General features: G+C 39.7%; 1 protein-coding gene across 6 annotated transcripts in view; it reads left to right on the forward strand.

Annotated features, from left to right (window-relative positions):
* The window catches only part of MAGI2 (membrane associated guanylate kinase, WW and PDZ domain containing 2), a 1430555-nt gene that overhangs the window by 1377139 nt on the left and 26183 nt on the right, over window positions 1-27233 (forward strand). For 2 of the 6 annotated variants that reach the window (XM_077153676.1, XM_077153920.1), the window contains 2 exons: window positions 5048-5186; window positions 15438-15526. In XM_077153676.1, coding sequence (XP_077009791.1) covers window positions 5048-5186; window positions 15438-15526 — 228 coding nt within the window. Of the gene's footprint in view, window positions 1-5047; window positions 5187-6854; window positions 7021-15415; window positions 15527-27233 lie in introns of those variants that run through there. The other 4 variants (XM_077153531.1, XM_077153591.1, XM_077153836.1 and 1 more) reach the window with 3 other exon arrangements.

Raw genomic sequence — 27233 nt, forward strand, 5'->3', positions numbered from 1 at the left:
CCTCTTGGCCATCCGTATTTCCTCTTCTGGTAGGTGTCTGTTCAAGTCTTTTTCCCATTTTGTAATTGGGTTGGCTGTCTTTTTGTTGTTGAGTTGAACAATCTCTTTATATATTCTGGATACTAGACCTTTATCTGATATGTCATTTCCAAATATTATCTCCCATTGTGTAGGCTGTCTTTCTACTTTCTTGATGAAGTTCTTTGATGCACAAAAGTGTTTAATTTTGAGGAGTTCCCATTTATTTATTTCCTTCTTCAGTGCTCTTGCTTTAGGTTTAAGGTCCATAAAACCACCTCCAGTTGTAAGATTCATAAGATATCTCCCTACATTTTCCTCTAACTGTTTTATGGTCTTAGACCTAATGTTTAGATCTTTGATCCATTTTGAGTTAACTTTTGTATAAGGTGTGAGATGCGGGTCTTCTTTCATTCTTTTACATATGGATATCCAGTTCTCTAGGCACCATTTATTGAAGAGACTGTTCTGTCCCAGGTGAGTTGGCTTGACTGCCTTATCAAAGATCAAATGTCCATAGATGAGAGGGTCTATATCTGAACACTCTATTCGATTCCATTGGTCGATATATCTATCTTTATGCCAATATCATGCTATTTTGACCACTGTGGCTTCATAATATGCCTTAAAGTCCGGCATCGCGAGACCTCCAGCTTCGTTTTTTTTCCTCAAGATGTTTTTAGTAATTCGGGGCACCCTGACCTTCCAGATAAATTTGCTTATTGGTTTTTCTAATTCTGAAAAATAAGTTGTTGGGATTTTGATTGGTATTGCATTGAATCTGTAGATCAGCTTAGGTAGGATTGACATCTTAATTATATTTAGTCTTCCAATCCATGAACACGGTATGCCCTTCCATCTGTTTAGGTCTTCTGTGATTTCTTTTAGCAGTTTTTTGTAGTTTTCTTTATATAGGTTTTTTGTCTCTTTGGTTAAATTTATTCCTAGGTATTTTATTCTTTTAGTTGCGATTGTAAATGGGATTCGTTTCTTGATTTCCCCCTCAGCTTGTTCATTACTAGTGTATAGAAATGCTACAGATTTTTGAATGTTGATCTTGTAGCCTGCTACTTTGCTGTACTCATTTATTAGCTCTAGTAGTTTTGTTGTGGATTTTTCCGGGTTTTCGACGTATAGTATCATATCGTCTGCAAACAGTGATAGTTTTACTTCTTCCTTTCCAATTTTGATGCCTTGTATTTCTTTTTCTTGTCTAATTGCTCTGGCTAGAACCTCCAACACAATGTTGAATAATAGTGGTGATAGTGGGCATCCTTGTCTTGTTCCTGATCTTAGGGGGAAAGTTTTCAATTTTTCCCCATTGAGTATGATATTAGCTGTGGGATTTTCATATATTCCCTCTATCATTTTAAGGAAGTTCCCTTGTATTCCTATCTTTTGAAGTGTTTTCAACAGGAAAGGAAGTTGAATCTTGTCAAATGCCTTCTCTGCATCAGTTGAGATGATCATGTGATTTTTCTGCTTTGATTTGTTGATGTGGTGTATTACATTAATTGATTTTCTTATGTTGAACCATCCTTGCATACCTGGGATGAATCCTACTTGGTCATGATGTATAATTCTTTTAATGTGTTGTTGGATACAATTTGCTAGAATTTTATTGAGGATTTTTGCATCTATATTCATTAGAGAGATTGGCCTGTAGTTTTCTTTTTTTGTAATATCTTTGCCTGGTTTTGGTATGAGGGTGATGTTGGCTTCATAGAATGAATTAGGTAGTTTTCCCTATTGTACTTCTTAAAGCAGGTAATTCTTTTCCCCAGCTACTTCAATTTCATTGTTTCTTCTGCTGCTTTAGGACCTACACGCTGCATCTACCTGCAAGGCAAGTACTTTGAGGGTAAGCCAGAGAAGAGTTTCCTGGTTGAGTCTTTCAGAAAGCTATTCTGCTTTCTCTAGAAGAGAGTCAGGGAACCACAACGGGAGTACAGGCTGGCTCCACACCAACTGGGGAGAAAGTGGAAGAAGGGCCAGCAAGGACACCAGGAGCTCCTCCAACTGTTCTTAAAGCTGTATTTTCTTGATTCAGCACCTGCCTATTGCTGCAAGCCTTTAACTGTCCTCCAGAGTTTTGAGGAAGATGGCTCTGCCAGTTTGTGCTAGTTATTCAAAAATTCTGTGGGGAAACAGCACCTGGAACATCTTCTGAAACCACCTAATTCATCCAGAAGCCAAATCCTAGAGTTTTGATGTTCACAGACATATGTTTCATCTTCCACTTGGGTTTGAAATTTCCCTTCTGGACAAACCTGCTGACTTAATGAGCTCTTGTGCCTTGCTGAGATCACTTTGCATAGCAGCTTATGACAAGAGCCAGGTCCTATCATAGGTACTTAGATCTTGTCTAATTCAATCACAGATCTAATGGAAGAAATGGGAAGATTAACCAAAACACCCAGGGTAACACCTTGGAAAATACTTTTACTGTAATGGGTATTAGACAGTATCTAACAAAGTTAATTGTAAAAAAAATTCAGCTATCAAATATTAAAGATCATACAATCAAGTTGATAATCAGCCTATCCTTTGTCCCAATAAAGCCATTACAGGCCCATATTCCTGCTGTCAAGCATTCAGCAATGACACCAATGGCAGGCTGCAATGAAGACCCTAATTCTGATATTTTTCTGGCACTTTTTGATTTTATTCAGAATCAGCCTTCATTCCACCTTCTCTCAAATATTTGTTATTGGTGTCCCAGAACTACCTATCTCAAACAGTTTTTATGAGTCAGTATTACTGAAACCTAATTTGGTCTCCTGTTAGTACTATTGAAATTGTTATGGTTTCACTAAGAAACTTTAAGGCGGTATTTCAAGAAAGCTTTAACTACTATAACTGAAAAGCAAACCTAGTATTCATCTATTCAACTGTCTTAACCACAGGCCTTCTTGCCGGGAACTGTAACAGGTATAGACAATATAAAAAAAGTTTTTTTATATTTTATATATTTATATATTTAATATGAAACAAAAAAGTTTCATTTTAATAGCATAGCTCAGTAAACATTATTTCTGTGATGGAGATAGTATAGAAGAGAAGGTTACATCAGAGTCATAACCGTCTTTCTCTTCACCCCTGGAAGGACTGTGAATTGTTCATTGGCTTATTAAATTTATTTCCTTTAATGATTCACATGTGATGTGGGAGAGGGATGTTCTTTGAATGACAGGACAAAGGCAGCAGCAGTAAAGTCAGAAGAGCTTATTAGCAGTGGAAATGCTACTAGGTAAGGACAGATGCAGAGAAGCCTAGGAAATAAGACTCTAGAATGACCCCAGATTTCTGGCTTGGATGCATGGTGGTGCCATTAACCAAGATTAAGAATTAATAGGAAATACAGCTTGGGGATAGTAAGCCCAGTCTGTGGGATATTGATTTGGAGCTGCCTGTTGGACATCCAGGTGAAGTTGTTAGCAATTGGATATATGAATCTGAGGAGACAGTCTGGCCACAGACTCTCCCTCTGTGACTTCTTTGGAACTCTCATTTCACACTTACAATTTAATACTGTACCGTGAGGTTTCAGTCATGGATGGAGACCGTGGGAGATGGATAATCGGTCACATTCCTGACACTGACTTAGATATGTGTCATCAGGCAAGTTGCCTCATAGGGAGGAGATAATTGAGGACAACCAAGGAAAGAGGCTGCAAACGTTGGCCTTAAATTAATTTAGTATCTTATTTCCTGGCTCTTCTGTGGAATATGGAACCCATGCCAGTGAAACCAACCTCTTCCACTGCCCCCCAAAAACCATACTTCCAAAGCCAACAAAGTACACAAAGGGAAGTCTTTATCTTCATTCCTTTGCCATCCTTACTCCTTGTAGAATCTTCTTTAGGTAGAGATGCCTCCTAAACATGTCACTTCCTTGCTAAAACACACTTTGCTCTTTTCTCCACTTGGGTGGGGGAGAGGAAGGGTGCTTATTTTAAGGCCCTCTTGCCATTGTGGTGGTAGCCTTTTGTTCTTGTTCTTGGACACTCTGCAGCCCCTAAACCAGCTTCCCTGAATCTGAATCTGCTATAAAGCGCTTCTCTGCCATTTTGTCTGCATTATAGCGTTTAGACTGAAATCTACTTTGTTTAAGGAACCCAACTAAAACATCATTTTTCAAAGCAACTTGGGTTTTTCCTGGCTAATTTGTCTTAAGTGACTTGCACTAAAAGGAAACACATTTTAAATCAAAGTTTCCTGACAGTAATGGTACTGTGGGAGTTACCTGATGTGCTCCTGGTTGCACCTCTTTTGATTTCAAATATCTGTTAACAAAGGCTAAATGGAAATTGCTTACAGAACCCAGGCATTTCTGATGATTCAGGAGAGGGATTGGTTAAACAGCTTCTGGCAATCAAATGTGAACATGGCAATGATATATTAAGGGCATTAGTCTTTTGCAGAGAATGGAGCTCATTTTTAATTCAAGGGACTGTGATAGAAAACTCATCATCAAACTTGAATGTCAACCAACCACTGTTTACAAAGAAGGCAATATCACAATAGCACCCAGGGAAATTTAAGTGATGCATAGAAAAAATTCTCAAAGAAGCACAAAAATCAATCATACCATCCAATATGCTGAATTAGATGCTGCTCTAAGCCCCAAACTGGCACTGTTCTCAATAAGAGGCCTTAAAATATTTACTTCTTGATTCAAAGCAAAGGTGCCAGGTTATTTTTGATTCTAGGATCAGGCTATTCCCTGGTTTAAAAAATAATAATAAGCTAGATAGTTTAACAATAGCCTCTGCCATACTGGCCAAATGTTGTGACACATCACCATACATCTTTGATCTAATATTTTAATTTTCATAAACGTAAATAAAGTTTCATGTTCAGATTCAGGGTGCAACCAAGGATGGGTTTAGCCTCTTCTAATTTGGCTGCAACCAAATTGTTCAGATGGTCTCTGGGAACTGGCAAGCTAGGGTTGCTTGTTTAATCTGTTGGAAATGAAACTTGAGTAAAATCATCTTTGGCTGACTCACTTTTTTTTAATTAACAGATAGGAGATCAAATCATTGAAATCAATGGGGAAAGCACAAGGGACATGACACACGCCAGAGCCATAGAACTCATCAAATCTGGAGGAAGAAGAGTGAGGCTACTGCTGAAACGAGGGACGGGACAGGTCCCAGAGTATGGTGCGTTTCACGTTTTGATTTACCTTTTGTCTGCTTCTTCTGTGTACTGTAAACACCTATTCTTTATTTTTTATTTATTTGTTTATTTTTATTTTTATTTTTTTTACATGGGCAGGCACCGGGAATCAAACCCAGGTCCTCGGGCTTGGTAGGCAAGCATTCTTACCTGCTGAGCCACCGTGGCCCGCCCACTTATGCTTTATTTATAAAACTATGTCAGTTCTCTATTTCTATCTAAATATATAGTTAGCTACCAATAGACAAATATACATATATGTATGTTCATATATTTACAAATTTAAGCAAAAGATGGATATGTTTGTGAGCTCTTTCTTTTGCCCCCTCAGCTAGGTAAAGTTTAAAATATCAAATGTGGAGCCATTCAGGGCATCTCTGAGTGTTCTGGGAGATCCAAACACCACTTATACATTAGAACTTTTGTAATGATAGACCTCTGATCATTTGAGTCCACAGTAATTTATCAATTATTTCCTAAAATTGCTCATGTATCAGGCTGTCCCTTAGGATTTATAACTGCACCAGAACAAACCCTCACGTTGTAAACCTTAAAACATAAACCTCAGTTCGTTGCATCTCCTTGACATTTAGGGATTTTCCCAAAACTTCATTCCCCTGTTTTATACCTATATGCTTTTGAGAAAGGCTTTAAAGTGCATTTTAATTCATAGATCTGTTTTCAGAAGACTTTAAAGTTATTACTTCCCACCACAGTGGCCCATTTTAGATGCTGCTGATAGCATACATAGTGCGTCAGAAACTGCTGGGCAGTCTTTACACACGAAGCATCATAGCCTGAGGTCATCTTTAAACAATCTCAGGGAGTTTCAGAAAGAGACAGAGATGGACAGACATCAATAAGAAGTAATCTGGAAGATACCTGTCCACATTAAGGAAACGGGATCTAACTGCTGACCGGACCTGAATAATTAGCTCAAATTCAGTGTAGATTACTGATTTGGATAAATTGGCCCTCACTTTCATTCCTCTGTCCTCTACTGCCAAAAACTCTAAATCATACTTTTCCCTCTCAAATGAAGCTTTTGGTCTAAGCTAGCTAAATAATTAAGTAACATTTCCTTTTTTAACAGGTGATGTAGTCCTGAGTTCAGTTGAAATCTCTGAATTCAAAGCCCTTAAAAGTATTGTTTTCATTGTCTTGTGCATGCCCCAAAGCCTACAAAAAGGGCTGGTAAGCCCTCACATTGAGTCAGGAAACATTCAGACATTTCCACAGGGCTGACTCTATGCCCAAGGAAATATTTCATCCCAGGTTCCCAACCTTGATGCATGGATCTAATGAAATATTTTTAAATATTAATATTAGCAATAAGCACAGACCTGACCCTGCTAAATAAGCACATTCGACACCCACGCTAATGATCCCTTTGTAAGGAATCTGAACTCTGGGAATAAAATAACTTTTTGCACCCTAGAACCTTAACTGATTCAAAAATATCACAGTGACCTGAGAGATTTTATCACTTCTAAAAAACACCTCATTGTACAGGTATAGTTCACTCCTTGGCAAGAGCCGACCTATACTGAAGTATTTTCATAGAGTTAATATTATCTTATTATTATAATATGGTAATCTTTGAAAAATTAATCTGAACAATATGGCTATCCTGGATTTTTATTGTTTTGTAGAATCATTATTTGGTCCATATTTGCAGCACCAACCTCGCCAACCGCTAGTCTGTAATGAGCAGTTAGAGCAGCACTATGGACCGACCTGCGGCATAACTCAAATTGTACTGCAGAAGTATGAAGCCAACTCAGATCATCTTTAAGAAAAAATAAAAGCATGTTTTTGAAAAAGACAGAAATTCAAGGCCATGTTAACATTCTCACATTAATTCTTTTTTTTTTTTTGGAGTATGCAGGCCAGGAGTCGAACTCAGGTCTCTCTCATGGCAGGCGAGCATTCTACCAGCAAACCACCTGTGCACCCTTCCCATTGATTCCTAACATTATCCAGATATACCTGGTTAAAGTTAAGTTATAAAGATAACCAACAGAGAGTTTGCAAAATATCTGGACACACGTGAGGGGCCAGTCATCAATATTATTAACTATAGCAACATTGCAAAATTCCTTATATTCTTCTAAAATATAACATTGAATCATACTTGCAGGAAAGGATAGATCTCGCCAGCTACTTCTGATGTTACACTGACGTGGACTTTGACTGTAAAATGACTTTAGACATTATGTCACAAAAGAAAGAATTTTGTGGGGTAGAGCTATCTCCTTCGGGGAAGTAAAAGAATAGTCATAAACTAAATACTAGTTCTTCAGGAAAATCTAAGCTGAAATATGCAGTTATGCATGACAAACTAAGAAAACTAGGGATCAGTCAGCATCTTTGAGATAATGCCATCAAATGATATTTCTGCAATATTATAATGACTAAAAGGGAGGGTATAAGGGGTACCCGACCCCTATATTCAGAAAGCCTCATAGAACTCAGCCTATAGTTGTAATCACAGAAAAGGTTTATTGCAGGGATACAGTAAGGATACACAGCCATATCATAAGAGAAAAAGAAACAGGCAGAATGTCTAAGAACCTGCGTGCAGGATTCCTTGTGCTCTTTCTCTCTCCCATAAGGGGTCAGGCAGAGCACACTCTTCCTCCTGCAACAAAAATGCAACAACATGTTTGCAATGTTTCTACCAGGGAAGCCCATTAGAGGTTCAGCACTGAAGTTTTTAATCCGGGGCTCATCAGGCCAGGCAACTTCTGCCTAACACATGCCAAAATTCCTGATTCCCCAAAGGAAAGTAATGTTCATCACAAACCCACTGTTTATGCAAGAAGTTCAGGCACTGTGAACCACCCTTATTGTTTAGGGACAGTTTCATATCAATGGAGGAGCTGTTTAGCAGCCACAATCCCAGATACCAGCCAAAGGCCAATGTAAGCATACCTTTCTAAGGACAGCAGTCTCTGGCCTGATAACAATGTTTAGTTTCCTAGGCTGCTTAAGCAAGTACCATGAAATATTTCAAATCAAACCATGGTTTTGAGGCCAGAAAAATATCCAAATCAAGACTTATCCAGGAAATGCTTTCTTCCCAAAGACAGGCTGCCAGCAGTCCTTGACTCCTCTGTCACATGGCAAGGCATTGGGTAGCATCTGCTGGTCTGTCCCTTCTCTTGCAGTTTTCATTGATTTCAGCTTCTTGCTTCAGTGGCTTTCTCTCTCATATGAATTCATTCAATTTACAAAGGACTCCAGTAATCGGATTGATTCATTCTTTTTTGAGGTGGGTCACACCTTAATTGTAGTACCCTCAACAAAAGGTCCTATGTACATGGGTTAATGCCCACAAAACATGTTTTTCTGGGGTATATACATCTTCAAACTACCACATATGATAACTATTTCCTGTGCCAGGAGCAAAACAATAAAGTTTCTTTCATGGACTACACAAATGATCCCAAAGTACAAGGAGTGTCCACAGTTAAGGAACATTATAAGTCCTGCAGCATCAGTTAAAATAAGCTATATAAAAAAAAAACACGCACAAATTTTTATCCAAGGTAAACCACAGTATTCGTAAATAAAATTGACAAGAGAGAGGTAATTAAACAAAATAATAGCAACTATAACAACAAAATAAAAATGCCTGAGATTACCAGAAGATATAAAAACAAAAACATAATCTACTTTGTCCAAATGCATCATAATCACAGGAAAACTGGTTTTTATGTCAAATGTGAATGTAATCCTGTGTTTGTTCCCTTTGTGAACTTTTTAATTTTAAGATCCTAAACTTCATGCAAAATCCATCCTTCAAAAAGTTGTTAAATAGGGTTATCAGTATCCACAGGTGACATACTTGCTCTGGAACAGTGAAGGACCTGTTCAGGCTGAGCCCGACCTGGGAAATAGTGGACTTTGAAGAAGGGAAGATGAGAGGACAAAGGTCTGTGCAAGGGTTATAAGTGATACTCACCAGCCCTGCCTCTGCTACCTAGAGAATTCAGAATTTAGAACAGCTTTGAAGCAACACCCTTATCTGGACTTTTGGACATGTCAAGGAAAAGCTGATCTCAGTCAAGAGAAATACAAAGCTCTCCCTCTGAGTTCTTAAACTGATGTGTGACAGAGAGATAAGCGCTGGTACAATTAAAGGGAAAAAAAATGCCAAGAGCAAGCTGTCAGATTACTGACTAAACAAGATCAGTGTGACTCCAGGTGAGCTAAGGAAAGGATTTAATATGCTGCCAATTTGCCAGCCATAATTACTATAAGATGAATCATCAGATGACAGCCTGGTCAACTCACAGGCATGAAACAATCAGTGCAGCCAATGTGCCCCTGCACAGAGGCTGTCTGCAGCAGCGAGGGGAATCAGAAAACGACAAGGGCTTTGAAGAAGAAGCTCCTTCTATAGTTAAGTCCTTGAAAGTAAAGTCCAGAAGATAGATACTTCAGCTCTACTCTAGTCCTCAGGATGAGAATTTGTTGATTATAAACACTAAAGAATGTGTGAGTACCCCGGTCCCCAGACACATACCTCAGCATGCAGCAGAAATAAGGAAACTTCACTCCACCATTCTGAGAAAAGAATTAAAAGGTGAGGCATCAAAAGCAGTGCCCCCCTTAACATTGTGTGTTACTATTTAGATTTAATCTAAAAGGGTTAAAAAAAGGAAGCATGCATCATGACTTTATAACTGCACAAGAATGAATTCTACAAATTAGCTCTCTACCTTGAAATACCGGTGTCCTTCATTAGGATGCAGGGAACACAACAAGAGCATACTTTGATTTCTAAACGGAAACCACAGAGCCAGGGCCATGCCAAGGGGTAAACAGAGGTGCCATTGCATTAAAAATCTCTCCAATACAAGCAGTTCAGGTGTGAAGAGCATTTCTCCGGTCATATCTGCTGTTCAGACTTGACCAAAATAACACAAAGCAGAAATATGCTTTTCAACCTTGAGTTGGTGCTCTGGCCTCCTTATTCTCTTTAAAAGCAACAGGGCTTTATAAGGCTTTTCTCAATGGTTTTAGGAAGATAGGCAAGCTTAAAAGGATGAAACAGAATTCTCACACTATAAATGACCCAATGATAATTCAACACCAAATGTCCATGCAAAGGGGAAAAAGTAGCAAATCGGTGGATTATGCTTTTTTCTGCACTTTCATTTTCAAAATCAATTGTGTCTTTAATCGATTTCAACTTGATTACAGGCCCTTGGTAAATGAACTTGCTTACATTTTATAAGCATAATATGACTGCACTAATACAAAGTAAGTAAAGAAATGATCCGTCTGAGCTAGAGACTATTGCTTAAAGAAATGAGGCCTAGTAATTGTTTAGTTAAAGGTCTTCATTTAGTCAGTTAAAAAAAATGATTTCTATCAGAGCACCGGGATAAGCAGTACTGATCTCTACTTTTATAGCAATAAGCAATGTTTACTTTGTGCTCAACTTCAAGAATATACATTAGCAAATAAACATTATAAGCATACTCTTATAATCTTTTTTACAATTATTTGTTCAAGTCCTTTCTTTCCCCGGAACAAACGAACATCCAGACAATAGATCCTACCAAATATTCCATATAAGGCAGATCTTATGATTAATAAAATTAGTTAAACTAATTAACATTTCATCAACTAATCCAGGAGTTCCTGGGCACCTGCTGTGTGCAAAGCACTATGCAGGCACCTAAGGCAAGACAACCCTGGCCTTCAAATTACAATCTAATAATGAGGCTATGTGTAATGACCAAATCTAACAAAGTGGTGACCAATGAAAAGGTCCCAAAGTACCTGCTGGGGATTGAAATGGATTTTATTAATTGTTCATAGAATGTAATAAGTACAATAATAAGTACATTCTATGTACTTATTACATAGTACTATGTAAAGTGTTAAAGCACGTGGCTTCTTAGGTGTGTTAAGCAGTCCTTGTGTGGTATTACAGTAATCATTTGTCACTTTTTCTGAAGAAATGATTTGTTGGATATGGGTAAATTTCTGCTTAGAGTATGCCTGAATTATTCTAAGTTCCAAATTAGCGAGCCAAAAAATTCATCTACCAAACTTGCTAACAGTTAATCTTCCCCTTCTGTGGCTGCCGGCCACATACAAGAACCAGGAGTACTATAACCTCGTATCCTGGGGCTTCTTTGGGACCCAATAATGAAAGTCAAAGGGAAAGTCTCCATTGCCTTCCCTCTTCCTTAGAGACCACATTTCTGAGAGCTTTAAATGGCTCCATAACCTCTGCACTAATTCACCTGCATTTTTAATGGGGCACGAGGCAGCTTGCTTCAATAATAAATTTTGAAATTTAATTTCAGCTTCTGACATTCATGGTTGAGCATATCATTCTTTTCCATGAGAGGTTCCACAAATCACTCAAGAGCACCTATTGCTGAGTAAGAGAAAATGATAAAACACCCAGGAAAGGAGACAGGCTATCTGGCAGAACCCTGAGCTACATCATGCATAGAACAGGATTCTTCTTCCTGGTTAAAAGGTTCAAAACTGCTCTCTGCAGCACTTAGGCATCCTCAGGAAATTCTCCAGTTATGAAATTTCCAGTAAGTTCCTATTTCAAGGAGCCAGAAACAGAGGCTTTTATAAAGAACACACAACTCTGAAATTCCTTTCCCCACTGCTCAGCCAAAACCTCATTTATTATTTTAAGTGATTTCAGGATGAGGGTGAAATCACATTTCTTCACTTTATTGAAACCCATGGACCATAATAACTTTTACATACTCTTACATGATTTTCAAAATGCATTTTTTTCTTTAGGGATATATTAATTGACACCACCACCACCACCAAATCATCATTGTTAGGTACTTACGACTCAGATAAAATATATTAGACCCCGTAATGGCAAAGAAATGTCACAAGAACAAAGCATTTAGCTCCCTGAGGTCCAGCCTCCCTCAATTCCCCAAAACTTAAGTTGTTGGAGGAGAGGAATGAGTGAAAAGCTATCATTCCAAATGCATGCATCCTGAAAGCCAAAGCTCTTCGCTCCACCACTGAGCTGGACCTGGGGAGGCATAGTTAGGCCTCTCATGAGTAGACTTCCTTCCAGCTCTCAATGTGAAGCTGAGCCCTCCACCTGGAAAGCTGGTTTCCACAAGAATCCAAAGAAGTCAGCTTTCTTAGGGGAGACACTGCCGAATACTTACTGTAAGGGTATTAGAATTCAGGAGAATGTTTCTCTCGTGGAAGGGAGGGGAAGATCAAGGGAGTAAAAAATGTGGGGAGTCAGAAAAACTTATTATACAGAAAGGGAGAAAAAAGTAGCAGTTCCTTATCCAGAATCAGAACTCTCTCTCTCTCTCTCTCTCTCTCTCTCTCTCTCATACACACACACACACACCAGACAGTTCTAGAGCAGCAACTAGACCTTTTAAATACACAGATGCCCTCCTCTCACTCTCCACATACACTCTGGAGATTCTGATTGAGTCGATTTAGCCGAGGACTCTGTGTTTTCTAAAGTGCCATCCCAGAGAATTCCATGCCCTGGAGATTGCTGGATCTGCTTCCTCTAGCTCTGCTGTAAAGGCGGGGCCCATGAGGGATTTTTACTTTTTATTGCTCTCTTATGTCACTTGTCTCCCACCCTTAGCCCCCACTCCTTCAACCTGACTCTTTCCTTCGCCCACCTAGGCTGAATCATTCTCCATTCTAAACTTGCAGCCGTTGAAACTTAAAGAAAGAAAAGAGGTTAGATTTTCCTCCCTTCTTTCTCCCATTTTCCATGTCTGGCCTTTTCGACAATCGGAACTGTGGCTCACCGCAGAGAGTGTGATTCAAGATAAGCCTTCTAACCCTTCGTAGGCCTCTCATGATGCTGGTGCTGAATACCAACGCTGTTTTCCCCACTGTCTGATTTTCTCTTGCCTCTAAGTAAAGATGTTCCAGAGAGAGTTTTGATCCCTATGAAGGGGGTTGCCAATAAATCCCTGTGGTCTAGGTGCTCAAAGTGGAGTCCAATTCCTTAAGACAAATTGTTGGATAGGTCCCATCAAGCAAACTTCAGGTCTCTAAAGCATCCCGTGAGAGATGGTGGCACCTAGAGCCCTATCATAGTATTCCTTACTCAAATAACTCACCGAATTTAATTCTTTTTTTTTTTTTTTTTTTTTTTTTGCATAGGCAGGGCACCGGGTATTGAACCCGGGTCTGGGGCACGGCAGGCGAGAACTCTGCCACTGAGTTACCATGGCCCAACCTGGATTTAATTTTTAAACTCACGTTCTTTAAACTCCTCATTTCTAGTGACAAGAGATAACGAGTCCATCAGGCCTGATTTTGTTATTCGTGAATTCTGCCAACAGAGCCTTGTTCAAAGATAGATTTGTCCCTGAGATTCTGTTCTGGCAAAGACCTCCTAATATTTCTTTGTAACAACTCCTGCAGTCAGGATCAAAGATGAAATCATATAATACCTTACACCAGGCTTGAGTTTTATGCTTTGGTTAAATGTAGCAAAATCTCTACAGACTCAGAACCTCACATTCTTCAGTGTGCTGTTTGGGTTCAAGATTTTTTTTAGTAGAACAGCAAACACATGCTTAGCCCAGACAAAAACAAATATTAACTATAATGTGGTTCAAACACTCGCCTAAGGAATAACCCATGTTGACGGTTCTACAGAAAGCCTCTGTTCTTTTCAGCTCAGTCTCTGCAGCAGAGCCTCACCAGGACCCTGGGTTCAGCACTGGACCCGTCCACTCATAACGCATGCATTACGTATACCCGGCACACGGTATGCGGTTCTCCATTGTGCACGTTTCCCCGCAGTGGCTACTCCAGGCCTCAGGGCAATTTATTTTCACCATGTCTTAGGCTCTTTTATTTGACCTTCTGGGCATGAGTCCTTCTAGCACGTGTATCTTTCATGCCCAGTAAAGGCTACATTTAAAACCAAACACGAGCCTTCTCTGTAGGACACTAAAACAGCTTGATCATTTCTGCACAAGATTATTCACATCTTGGCAGGGCTAAATGATAAACTCAATTAATAAATCCTGAAATTTAATTTCCACTTCTGACATTCACAGTGAAGCATTAGCTTCCTTATCACAGAGAGGTTCTACCTTCCATTTAACCTCAAGGTATTAGTTCTTCCCCTTTTCTCTCCTCCTCAGGTGCACACTACCATGCTCCCTCAGAAAACACCTGCTGCAGCGTAGTCCACCATCTGTGCTGAGTGCTGTTCCATTCTGTATACTGGAGGCACGTGTACACAGCACCAGGTGGGAAGCAAGTCAGGCAAGAATATGCGGAATATCATCATTGTACACTGGCAAAGAGGGAATCAGACCTCAAAATGTCAGAGCTGCTTGGACTAAGCTCTTCTGATCACATTAGCTAGACAACTGGCATGTCTCCCCTTTACCTCACTCTGTGCAGAGCGGAGAGAACACAGCAGCAGGCTTTGCAAGGAACAGTTAGTTGTTGCATCATCTCCTAGTGGCCCGTTCACTTGAAGATTATTGACCCAGATATTCCAGAATCTCTAGTTCCTGTCCTTATGTAGGGAAAGAACCGTAGTCCATGCCCTGACTCAGATGCAGACCAAGATGGCTGCTAAGAGATTGGTTTCAAATCACAGACATGGTTGGGTGAGTACAGCAGAGTAGAACAAGTCATCTCAGGCAAGACGTTGATGCATTTTTCAGTTTTATTTTTTGTCTGCAGGCAATTACAGCTGGCAAGTCAACTGTGAACTTTGAATATAACTAAGCAAATTGTCTGAGGCAAAGGGAACTATAAGAATTTATGAGATTATTAAAGAAAACATAAATATAAACACAAGGACACCATGTTTCTTTATGTTTAGAATTTTTTTAAATTTAGAAATGATTACTGTGACTGAGTCTCAAATGATGGTCAATACCATTAAAATGCTCAAAGAATTCTGACATAATTATTACTAGTTTTATTAAGATTTTTGGCTCCCTAAAAGCATCTCAGGATGCCCTTGATATTTTGAGAAAAAACCTGCTTCTGAAATACACATGTAGCTCAGTCTTTTACTAATTCCACTTGCTGCATGCTTGATAGGGTTAGCTTTACTTAAAGTCTTTATTCTTGCTACTTAGATAATTTTTATTTGACTGCTCTAAAACATACTAAGCAATCTTGATTCTAACAGTAATAATATATCTTTGTCACTGGTTCTGTTAATTCTAATGATTGGTCCTAGGCTGTTCCTCCCCTTCCTTTAGGAATCGTACCTTCCAGTCTCTCCATGTGCATGAAAAGTGACAAGCATGGGTCCCCATATTTCTACTTATTGGGCCACCCTAAAGACACGGTTTGTAAAATCTGCATGAATATTATCTTTCTCTGATGAGCTTTGGTTTTGCATATGTTTTTAATTAATGTATATTGCTCCCTCTTTCATAGTAACTTGTCTAATTAGTGCTAAAGTGCTGGAAAAATACCGATAACTGATAAGGATAGGATTTGTGTGTTCATGAAAATTTGAGATCCACTGAGTTCCAGGGGCCAGCCTAGAATGGCCCCGGCAGGAAGGAAGGTTTGGAGGAGCACAATAGAAGCAGCACTAGCTGAGTTCTGACCCACACACTACAGAAAATCCTTCCTGGGATTCAGTGCAAATGAGTAAATGTATTTCTTCTCAGCCCAACTTTGGAAAACACCATCCTTGGCCACCATTATTTGCACCAGACAGAAAGAGAGCCACAGTAGCTAGACACTCGAGCCCTTAGAACGCAACGCTACTGGGCATCGTGAGCATTTACCCAGCCTGCTTTGTGGTAGCTGTCCAGTCAGGACTGCACCTTCTACTTTCCTTCTCCCATACTCAGAGATGCAGCAAGTTCAAAAAAAGCCCAGTTGTGAATACTTTTTTGAAAGAAGTCGTAACTTCGTATCCAAATAATATTCACCACTTTTAGTTCAAAATGAACATTCTCAAGTGTTGGTTATATGTTAGGATACTATTTGGTAAAAATCTTCAGGGAAAAAAAATGTATATATATATTTTTTTATATGGAGAATGGAGATGGTAGCCTTGCAAATATGATCCAAGCAACCTTTCACACTTCTAACACATTCCTAGAACAGCCTACTTTCTACTGTCAAATCCCGTGGACCTGTGGCCATGCCACAATTTAATTGGAGTGGGATTTTAAAATGCCAGTTTGGCTTTTCAGCAGAAACTGATACTCATACTCAGTCCCCACAGTCAAGATATAAGCATGAATCAGACTAACACATTTCTCAATTCTGGCTTGATTTTACTCATTCACAGTGTCATAGCCATGGCTAAGCATGTCTCCACAAAGTTTTTTAAGTTTGCTGTCTGGAATATTTTTCTAAATTTATTTTCCCAATTGTCAATGGCCCTGCTATTTGCTGCTCAGGATCGATTTAAGTTTAGCTTGAAACACAGTATTATAAACTGAGTTATTTAATTAACCCTACTGTTAACATGCAATGAGATAAATATGCACACATATATATATGTGTATGGGCATATCATCACAATCATTCCTTGAAGATGTCTAAAAAACAATGTATCATTTCTCTAAAGTGTCTAGCAGTGATAATGTGTTAAGCAGGGAAAGCTAAGTTATGACATAAAGGAGAAAGTCACAACATGCTAGAAATTTATAAAGCCATGTAATAATCATTGGTGAAATCTAATCCAGTGAGCATGGTTTGAAGAAGAGTATTGCTTTCTACTTCTGAAAAAACAAATGTTTGTGGTTGCTGTGTAATTCATTTGAACTAGTCTGTATTCCATATGGGTGAGGGGATCTGAGCCAGTTCACTAGAGTCACAAACTAGAAGGGGCAGCTCTTTGTGGTTTCACTTCAATTCCACAAAAATCCCTCAAACACCTCCTGGGTGCTCCATGCACCTTTCTCGATGCTAAGGATACAAATCCCATAAATAGGAGATGTTCCTTCTATATGCATTCACAAGCTAGTAGAGTAGACAGGAAAAAAATCAGGTAATGGGAAAATATGAATAGTACCAGGAAGGTGTGATAAGACCAAAAAGGAGGCAGTATACTAAATCTGTTTAGCAGGGTTGTAGAAGGTCCTACCCAAGTGATAACATTTTAGCTGGGTCCTAAGGCAAAAGTATGATTTTACCAGAATGAGCAAAAGGTGAGCTTATTCCAAGAAGAAGAAAAGATTTGAGAAAAGTCAGTAAGACATGTTTATAATAGCCATAACATAGGCTAACTGGGAAAAGGGGAGTATGGAATAAAAGAATGTTAAAGTGAGGTTCTATTAAAAAGACCCTCCTATGCCAAGAAAAGGAATTTGAATTTTATGTGATCAAAAGTCATTGAAGATGTTTTAAGTGGGAGGGTAAAAATATATTTGGGGGAAAATACCAACATAGATGGTTATTTTATAAGATGCTGGAGGCAGTTAAAAGGTTGTTGCAAAAGGTGAGACAAATGTTATGAGGACCTGAATTGGGGAAGGACATTTCAGACTTTTTAATGATGAAAGTAACAAAACTTGGTAAATAATGTATATGAAGGAAAAGGTCAGGGAGGATGCTTCTAGGCCAGAGTTGGATGGAAGATGATGCCAGTGAGCAAACAGGAGCTACGGGTGAAGGAGCAGATAATGAGGGTAGCTTTGGAATTGTTGCGTTTCAATGCCTGAAGGACCACTTAGGTGAAACAGCCCAGAAAGTGTGCACTTGGATGGAATGCTCAGGAGAGGGGTGAGGTGGAGCCATAGAGTTTGGGCAGTCCTGGGGCAGACACCTAGAGCCGCGAGTGGAGATGAGCTCTCCCAGAGAGACCTCACTGTGTGCAAGGAGAGGAGATTCCATGGGATCCGTCACATTCTAAAGAAGTGATTGAGGAGAAACACTGTCGTTGTCCAAATGCCTACCGTCATAGTTTAACACATGTTGATCCCTTGGCTTAAAAAATGCTTTCCCCAAATCATGTCCTCCTTCAAGAGCCAAGTCCAAGGCTGTCTCTTCCTGTATCCTCCCCAGGCCCTACCAGTCAGCATTAATCTCCCGGTCCCCTAAAATCTCATAGCCCTTTACACATCTCTCCTAGCCCCTTTCACTCTGTTTTGCAGCATTGTTATCAGTATCCACATAGTTCATCCTTGAATGGAATTCACACTCCTTGGGGCCAAGAACTTTTTCTTATAAGCATTAATATTAGCCAAAGTTCTTATCACAGTGCTCTGCAGACAGAGGACTAAGACAGGGTGAATAAATGAGTGAATGAATTAATGAAAGGTGCGCAGTATTGCAAGGTCATCATTCTGACAGCAAAAATCTCACTGTAAGTTTTTGTTGAGATAATTATAGAGGCATGGGATGATGGACTAAACATCTACTGATTTTCTCAACTTAATCCAGAAGTAGTTTTAATATAAATGTCTTCCAATCCACTTATTTTCTTGTAATGTATCTCTGGTAAGAATGGAATGGAAGGAAAACTGGCTAATTGAATGTTCCAAGTAGTTCTGGTTAATATAAGCTTTCTGGTTTCTATCCTGTGTTTTCTCACAATCTACGGTTCTGACCTCTGTTGCCAGCACAGTCTGTGGTTGCAGATGCCAGAGCTGCTTCAGGCATGTATGATGCAGTCTCCGGGAGACTTTAGGCTCCAGAAACTGTGGAACAAAAGCTAAAGTTTGTCACTGTGGGTGGGATTGAGAGCCTGCCTTCTTGCTGCAGAAAACAGGCCAGCATGACAAACTCTCTAAGTTCTCTAGCCTCCTGGTCCATATGAAGTTGAGCTGTATTTACTTATCCATGTCTGCCATTGGTTTATGCTGTGGGGAGCTACAGAAAAATATGTGCCATGATCTCTCTCCCCTCAAGGAGCTCTCTGTCTCACTAAAGAGCAACAAATACTCACTTGGAATAAATACAAGACAGTACAAATCAGAATAATAAGAGAATTTGAGAGAGGGAATGGTGACCAAAATAGTCAGACAGGGCCCCCAGGAAGAGGCCAGTCTTGAGATAACTCTTGAGGATTGGTGATTTGGGAACATTCAGTGGAGGGCAAAGGGCTCTACAATACAAAATAAATATAGGACATGGTGGAAAACTATTCTGAAGGTAAGGGGCCGAGCTTAGGTTCTTACTGAAAAGCAGAAGTGGAAGTGCAAGAACTTTGAATGCTTGGAAGAGGCAGATGATCTAGAAATTAATAGGCATGTGAAACCATGGAAGTTTCTTAAACATCACACTGACAAGACCAAACAAGTGTTTTAAGGACAGTGTATGACATTTTTGCAAATGTCATAAATGCATTTGAAAATCCTGGCTATCCATTAGACTCACCATGAGGACTTGTATGTAAAAGCTACCCATAAAGACTCCTCCCCAGACCAATTAAGCCAAAATGGGGATGGGGTACCTGAGTGGTGGGGGTAGAGGCATGCGTATGCTTTTCTCTTTTTTTAAGTTCATCATGTGAGTATAATGAGCAGCCACAGTTGAGAATCACTAGACTAGATGTTGACTAGGAGACTATTACAATAAACAAAACACATGAAAAACAGAAGAGTTGGCAAAACCAAGAGCCTTGAAAGAAGAATCAGTAACCTGTGGTAACCAATGGCATAAAGGGAATAAAATTTTAACTCAAAAAATACCCCCAGGTTTTATTTTGAGTATTTGGGAAGATGGCAGTGACATTGTCAGAAATAAGAAATCGGAAAATTCAGAAGTGATGCTGGGTGACCTTTCAAGAACCATTTGACTTCTCTGGGCCTCAGATGTCTCATCTGTAAATGCTAGGATTCTGTTATGTGAACTCTCAGTTCCTCTCAAGTGCTAACACTGAAAGTATGGTGAGTAAACTAATCTAGGGATATAAGAAACACATGAGAAACTTTAAGGTATGTGTGGATTCCAACAAGCACTGTCTCAGAGTTGCACATCTTCCACAAGTGAAACCAAAGGGCAGATGGGGTCCCCAAGGCAGAGCACAAAAGATCAAGGGAGAGAGAATGGCTGGGAAAGGAGAGTAAGGCAACAATTTCCCTCCTTCCCTACTCCAGGCTCTGTGTCACCTTCCTAACCACCATGTGACAGGTGAGCAAGGACAGAAAGGTCACTATCCTTCACTTTAATATCTGGGCATAATCACTTTTCATATGACCCCTTGGAGCTGCTTTCATACACTAGTTGTTTCCTGATGAAAGATTGTGTTTTGGTAACAGTGCTTTCCCAAAAAATGAGTTTGGTCTTTTTGTAATTCTTATGAAATATCACTATACAGAGAAAGCAAGTGGCAGGAATTCTTACCATCTCTTTTTTATATTCAAGATATTTCTGGTTTTTTTTTTTTTTCCCCATCCACATAAAAAGCCAGAGGGGGAAGAAATTACCTTTTCCAAGTGAAATACATTTGGTCAGTTGATCTTTTCCCATTATATCCATCAATAGCTTATTACTCCTGGGTATATAGCAATCAATATCCTTAGCTTGTTTTCAAAGTGAATTATTAGGCGAGGCCCAGGCAAAAATTTTGCTGCCTAGTCAGCATGGAAGTGAAATGTTGATAGCCCTCGGGTTGTCAAATACTGTCAAACACTGTGCCCAGGCTCTGTACATTCAAAATCCTAGGACACCTGAACGCTCTAGCCGGAACCCTAGTTGGACAGTAGCTGTTAAGAGATGATGTCCCATGGGGCTCTGAAGAGACCCACTGTAGCTCAGTGGCTTCAGCACAGTGTAATGCACAGAGGACTTCCCACCTTCTGAGCACTTCGTTTTTTTTACATGAAGGATAAAGATGGTTCCATGGAGCTTATGGATTTATGCTGCATATTTATTTTACAAATTGTGCTGATGTTTGACAGCCCCCCAGAACAATGCGATGAGAGGTGATGAGTTTCTTAAAGGATGGGCCAGGAGGAGACAGGCAGGAGTTCGTCAGGAGATTGACGTTATCGTCAGTTCCCTCACTGGTTACCGGGTGTCTGCTCAGCTTCTGCGGTTGCTGCTGCCATTTTTGTTCCTGCATTTGTGTAGTTGATTTCTGATGAAGGCTCGGAGTTGGAGCCCCACTGGGGGTGATGAGGAAGCAGGATGTTGAAAAGGAGGTTCCCAAGTCTGGTGATGTTTCAATGGCTTATTCCTTTATGTCCCTTTGGATCCCACTGTCTCTCATAAAATCTTGTTTGAGTCAGTAGCTCCGATTCAGTGGGGAGGAAGACATCCATTGTCCTGCCAACAGTTCTTAAGTAAGAGCTTGCAAAGTAGGCAAATGCTGTAGAACACAATCCTGATTTCTACAGAGAGGCACACTAACAAGGAATGGAAAAGCAATCCCGTTCTTCAACTGGGAGCATCAAGTGCAGCATGGAGGCACTCATTAGAGTGGCAAGTAATGGAGGTGAAAACACATGCCCAGATTATTTGGTACGGCAAAATATGATGTGAAGATTGTGACTTTTTTTTTCTTTCTGTGCACTTTTCTTATGAAAATTTCTACTTGGTCATTATCTTAATTGTTTCACAGTTCTTTAGCTACTCTGTTCTTCGTTATTATCTTAAATGTTTCACGGTTCTTTAGCTATTCTGTCAATTAGCAGGCTTCATTAGACTGTGCCCAGAGCCCTGGCATAGCCCTAGAAGAGAGCGGTTAGCCTTCTGAGGACAGAAGCCATGGCTACTTAGTTCATCTGTGCCATGGTTAGCACACCCAATGATGCCTTGCACTGCTTCATGTGAATGAATGAATGACCAAAAAGGAAATAGCAGAGTCACACCCTGCCCTTCAGAAAGCTATTGTTTATTAGGAAAAAGAGAGAAAGAAAGCAAGCACACCTGTGAATGAAAGAACTTAAAGGTAATTGTGGCATAGAATATAGTATATAGACACACCCAAATGAAGGGAATGCCAGTAAAGTAATTTGAGTGAGATGGAGATGTTTTAAAGAAAGAATTTCCACCCCTCCAGTTCATCATCCTGGTATGAAAATCAAAAACTTTTAAGTGACTGCAGCATCTTCTGTCTATGTTAATACTACCCTGCTCCATTTTTTAAAAACTATTTCTCTAAAAGTGGCCACATGCTGAGAAATAACCACAATATCTGACCAGTAGACCTATTTCTTCCACTTAAGAAGAGGAAGTACAAAATAAACTCATTTCTTAAAATAAAGTGGTATTGAATTCAGCTGATCCTGAGGTAGATCTCACGGGAGTATGAGAGTGCTTGAAAATCAAAAAGCTGAAACTAAGCCTTTAATACCTCTCAGCAAGCTAGAAGTTCAGTTTGGACTGCTGAACAGAATGTAACAAAACCCAGTTAATTATTTTCACCTCTATTTCCTAGCAGGTGCTAAACGATTTTCCCTTGAAATTTTTTCTCAGCCTTTTCTTCATCGTTCTCCTCTATTTTATCTTTCCTCAATCTACCCTTCCCAGAAAATGGGCATTTTCTCTTTGAAACAGAAAGAACACACAGTGTGGTGGGGTGGGGGTTCCAAGAGTGGAGAAGGACAGCCACAGACTTCTGCCTATGCAGAGCCCTTGTGGGAGAAAATACAAGTTATTGATTATGTTTTCCCAAATTCCTGGTTAACAGATTAGTCCTGAGAGTAAGCATTTTATAGAGGTCTTAGCATTATGTTTTGATTCCCCAACATAAATGCATTCCCATGGCAGGTACATAAGACTGGTCTGTCCTCCTGGGTCCTCCCTCCTTGGGGCCTGACAAGGAAAAAGGAAGGAGGGTCAGAGAAGGGTTCTCCTCCCCAGCCCCCCACCCCTCATTTGCACCCATGGACAGAGATCACCATGACCTGGGATTCTTTCTGTGTTAGGAATCTCCTCACCCAATGGTCTGAAGGAGCTATTTGAAAGGAACAGCTAGGGCAGATTTTAAGGAAGGACATATTTTAAATCTAAATTTTGAAAATTTCCCACTGTCATTCATTCTACAGCTGCATTAGTTCTCAAATAATGCGCTCATGGGTTCACTTATTTTAAGATAACTTTTACTGACTTTAACAAAATAATATATATATTAGTTGTAGACTATCTCAAAAAAAGAAATAAAAAGAAAATAATTTTCTTTTTTTAAAATTTAACTATTTCATTAATGAAACCTGCTTTTTTCATTTGACTATATGTTTAGACCACCTTTCATGATATTAAATATCCTCTATACATTATTTTTAATGACTACTTACTACTTTGTTGTATGTACTTGTCATTTATTTAACCCATCTCCTGTCTCTTATTATTTGCATATCTCTTATTATTCTAATTTTTCAACTATTAGGAAAAATACTATTAAAAATATCCTTGTAGCTATATCTTCCCAAATATCCTTGATTATTTCCTTTGGATAACTTTGCAAAACAAAATCACTGGATCAAAGAGTTTCTGCGTTCTCACAGAAGCATGGACAAAGGCTGGGAGTCAAGTCCCAGTCAACAAATGAACCCAGCTTTGGGAATTGCTCTTGTGTCATGAAGTAAAACTTTGATGAAAGTGTCTACCTTTTCCAACTGCCAAGTATTATGGACTCTGGCAGAGGCGGTGCAATCTAACAGAAAGTGTCCAGAGCTGAAAGTGCGTGCTGGTCTGGAATGTCAGGCTGTCCCCCACACCCAGCAAAGCCCCTCAGGCCCCTATCTTCCCTCTCTGTACCTCCCGCTCCTCGTCTCTAACACAGTGTAACAGCTCAAATGCAGGATTCTAACCTCCCCTCTGACTCCAACTCCAGGGGACTCCTTTCCAAATTAAAGGAGAGAGTAGGAAGCAACCATGGCATCATATTTGTGTATGTTTACAGTGTGTTTTATTGTACTGTTTCTTCCATTTTGTTTAGTGTGTCTTAAAACAACGCTAACCGTGTCTCTCAAAGAGGGCTGCGGGCAATCTTATAAGGCACCTCCTTGACAGTTTAAAGAATCACCCGCCTTCTAGGGTAATTCGGCCCTTGCTAGCATCTGTGTATTGTATTTCAGCAGGGAAGAACAGTTAGTCAAGAGGAAGGCCGAGCCCATGACACCTCTGACATTATGATGTCCTTCTTAAGTGTTCAAGGTGACAAGAGCTTTCCAGACACTTCTCTGAGAAGAAATGTAAGGCAGGCTTCATTTTCCCATGGCAGAATTGACCTGAAGCACACTAACAGTGACTTGCCCAGAGCACCAAAGCAGGCTGATGTTCACAGTAGGCACTGGCCTTCTCCAGGAGGCTGCTGACTCCAGAGGTATCACTGGGTCAGAGCAGAGCTTTGTGGCCCATTCCTGTTAACGGAAGTGTGAAAGTGCTTCTATGTGGGAAACTTGCTATACTAGTAATAATAGAAAAAAACAAGAGAGCCCATGTTAACTAGTTATCACTGTTGTTGGTTACAGTGCCTTAGCCTATGAATACATGCTGTTTCATTAAGAAAATCCTCATGAGATGATGTTTCCGAGCAGAGAAGGACTGCAACATGTGGGCTCGTGAGCCTCCCTTCATTCAGATGCAGACAGATTAGGGCCACTGGAGGACTGTGCCACCTTGTGACTCAGAAATCTAAGACAGAAAAGGAATTTCTGAACACACTATCTTACAATTCTGAGATAGAAACAAACATTACAATTCCCTCCTTTTCTAATCATTAGAAACCCAGGTGATCCGCAGTAGCCTTTGAAAAATACCCCTGTGTCGTTCAAGTTGCCGTCCAAACAGACCCCCCGGCAGGTTTAGAAAGAGGACTGCCCTGTCTTGTGTGACCACCTCGACTGAGCTGAGACTATTCATATCTATATTCAATATGCATATTTAAGTAGCCACCCTCTTATTTTTAATAATATTGACTTAATTTGGAGAGCCTATGGTGTGGAAAAAGAGAATTACCTAGATACATCTGAATACTGGTGCAAAATGTGGGTTTAAAGCCATCAGGCTTAGGTTCAGACAGATTTATAGCCAAGGGTAAAAACTATTCAAGGACAAAATTGAGTATGAAAATGTGTTATACAAACACAGCTGTAGCACTTAATAAATATGTAATAGCTAGCAAAGAGAGTTGAAGAAAAGTCTTTAGATGGTAAAAATGGAAAATTTGAACACCTTCTACCTGGCGATATAAAGAAATTTTTTCTTTTGTGAAAGATTTATTGACCTTTTACATAGGTATCATACAGCCTTCATTATCATGTCCCACTGTAGAAAATGTTATTTGAAACAAGAAATAGTGACATATTTCATAGGCCAAAGGGTCATCAGAGCTTAGAGTGAGCATCTCATTGCTAGGAGCACAAACGTGTGGAAAATTACTGATATAAATTCTGAAGTACAGTGGTGTTCAATGAGATCCTGAATACTTGGAGTTCTCATTTTCTCCTTCTGAACTAAATAAGAAAACATTGAGACATCCCTGCAGTGTTTTAAAAGAAGCATTGCATTAATGGTTTTGCTCTGCCAGGTATATTGTTAGAGGATGTCATCAGCACAGTCTGGCGAACTGTATCCTTGGAACAGATGGGTTTTGCTTATCAAGTTCAAAGAGATCCCCTACCTGCATCCACAATTGGGAGTGGAGAAAAAGTGTTAAAGGCTGTTAGGTGCTTTACTGCAAGCCACTAAAAACATTGTAGAATTGCATTTCTGTCTGCAACCATTTGTTAGAGGCAAGAGTAGTTTACAGGAATAAGTACAGAGCCCTTAGCCCTTATTTATGGTGGAGAATTGCTCAGAGAGGAATGCAGTCAAGCAGGAACGGCTGAGCAGTGCAACAGATAGTAACCAAGGTGTGAGCACTAAGTAAAATACCTAGAAGGAAAAAACTTCAGCCATGGCCCTTAGCCCTGTGTGCCCTGAGCCTAAGCCCCAGCGATGTATTCATTTTCATTTTCCAATGACCATTTCCAGGGAGAAGCAGTTTATTGGTAAGACTGATAATGTGGTGGAAATTATGAGGTCCCATCTCATCTTTTACTTCACACTGTCTTTCTCTTTCTCATTATGTCCCCTCTTTAAACAAAGGGTGTACATCATTAGTTTGGGGTGAGAGGGAAGAGTCAAATAAAATTAATTCTGAGGCTATTTTAAAGCATTTCCCAGCTTTCCTTATATTCATTAGAAATTCTCCTGAAGGCCTTAAAACCAAGAACAGCAGTCAATAGAACTATTTATGTTTCAAGCTTATCCATAGGTAGAGCCCCTAAGATAAACCATTCTTCCAACCCCCAAACAATATGTGGGACCCAGTTTAAAATGCAAATGAGGGCAGAAAGGAGAAATGCGTAAAGGAAGGGAAATTCAGACTTTCAAAAGTCTATTTCTCTGAGTAGTGAGAAACACTACCCAGATAATACATTTCTCTATATTATCCAAATTTTCTCTAATTTTTGCATATCAGAGAAAATACTAAAATTTTTAAATACTGATATTATTTCATTATTTAGAAAAGTACTTTTAATGAGTGTGAGAAGAATGAGGTAGAAGGTAAGAGAACGATTCCACCTTACACATTTTATCTTGATAATTATATGTCGATATATGGATGCATGAGAGTATAGATTATACACATAAGGGCTTTTAGGCACCTTCTGGGGGAATCACTGTTTTAATCTACCCTGCATATAAAGAACATGTGGTGAAGACATTATAATACCCACTTGGCTAGCCGTTGTTTTAGTTTTAGTTTCCCAGAGGCTAAAACAAATACCCTACAACAGGAATTTTTGATTCACAGTTTCAGAATCAGGAGATACCCCAGATCAGTAACTTCACACGGGCCCATACTCCTCGGTGTTCCTTAGCTGTTCTGTCATGTTCCTTAGCTGTTCTGTCGTGACAGTGCACATGGTGGTGGCTTCTCCTTTCTCTTCTGACTTCCGTTGACTTCCAGCTCCTTGCTTCTCCCATGGCTTCCTCTCTCCCTGTCCAACGTCCTTTGCCTCTAAGGACTTCAGTCACATTAGATTAAGGCCCACCCTCACTCAGTTTGGGCACCCCTTGATAACATCTTCAGAGGTCCTACTTACAAATGGGTTCACACCCACAGGACCGGGAGTTGGGAGCTGAGC

This window comes from Tamandua tetradactyla, chromosome 1, assembly GCF_023851605.1.
Source record: "Tamandua tetradactyla isolate mTamTet1 chromosome 1, mTamTet1.pri, whole genome shotgun sequence".
Taxonomy (NCBI): domain Eukaryota; kingdom Metazoa; phylum Chordata; class Mammalia; order Pilosa; family Myrmecophagidae; genus Tamandua; species Tamandua tetradactyla.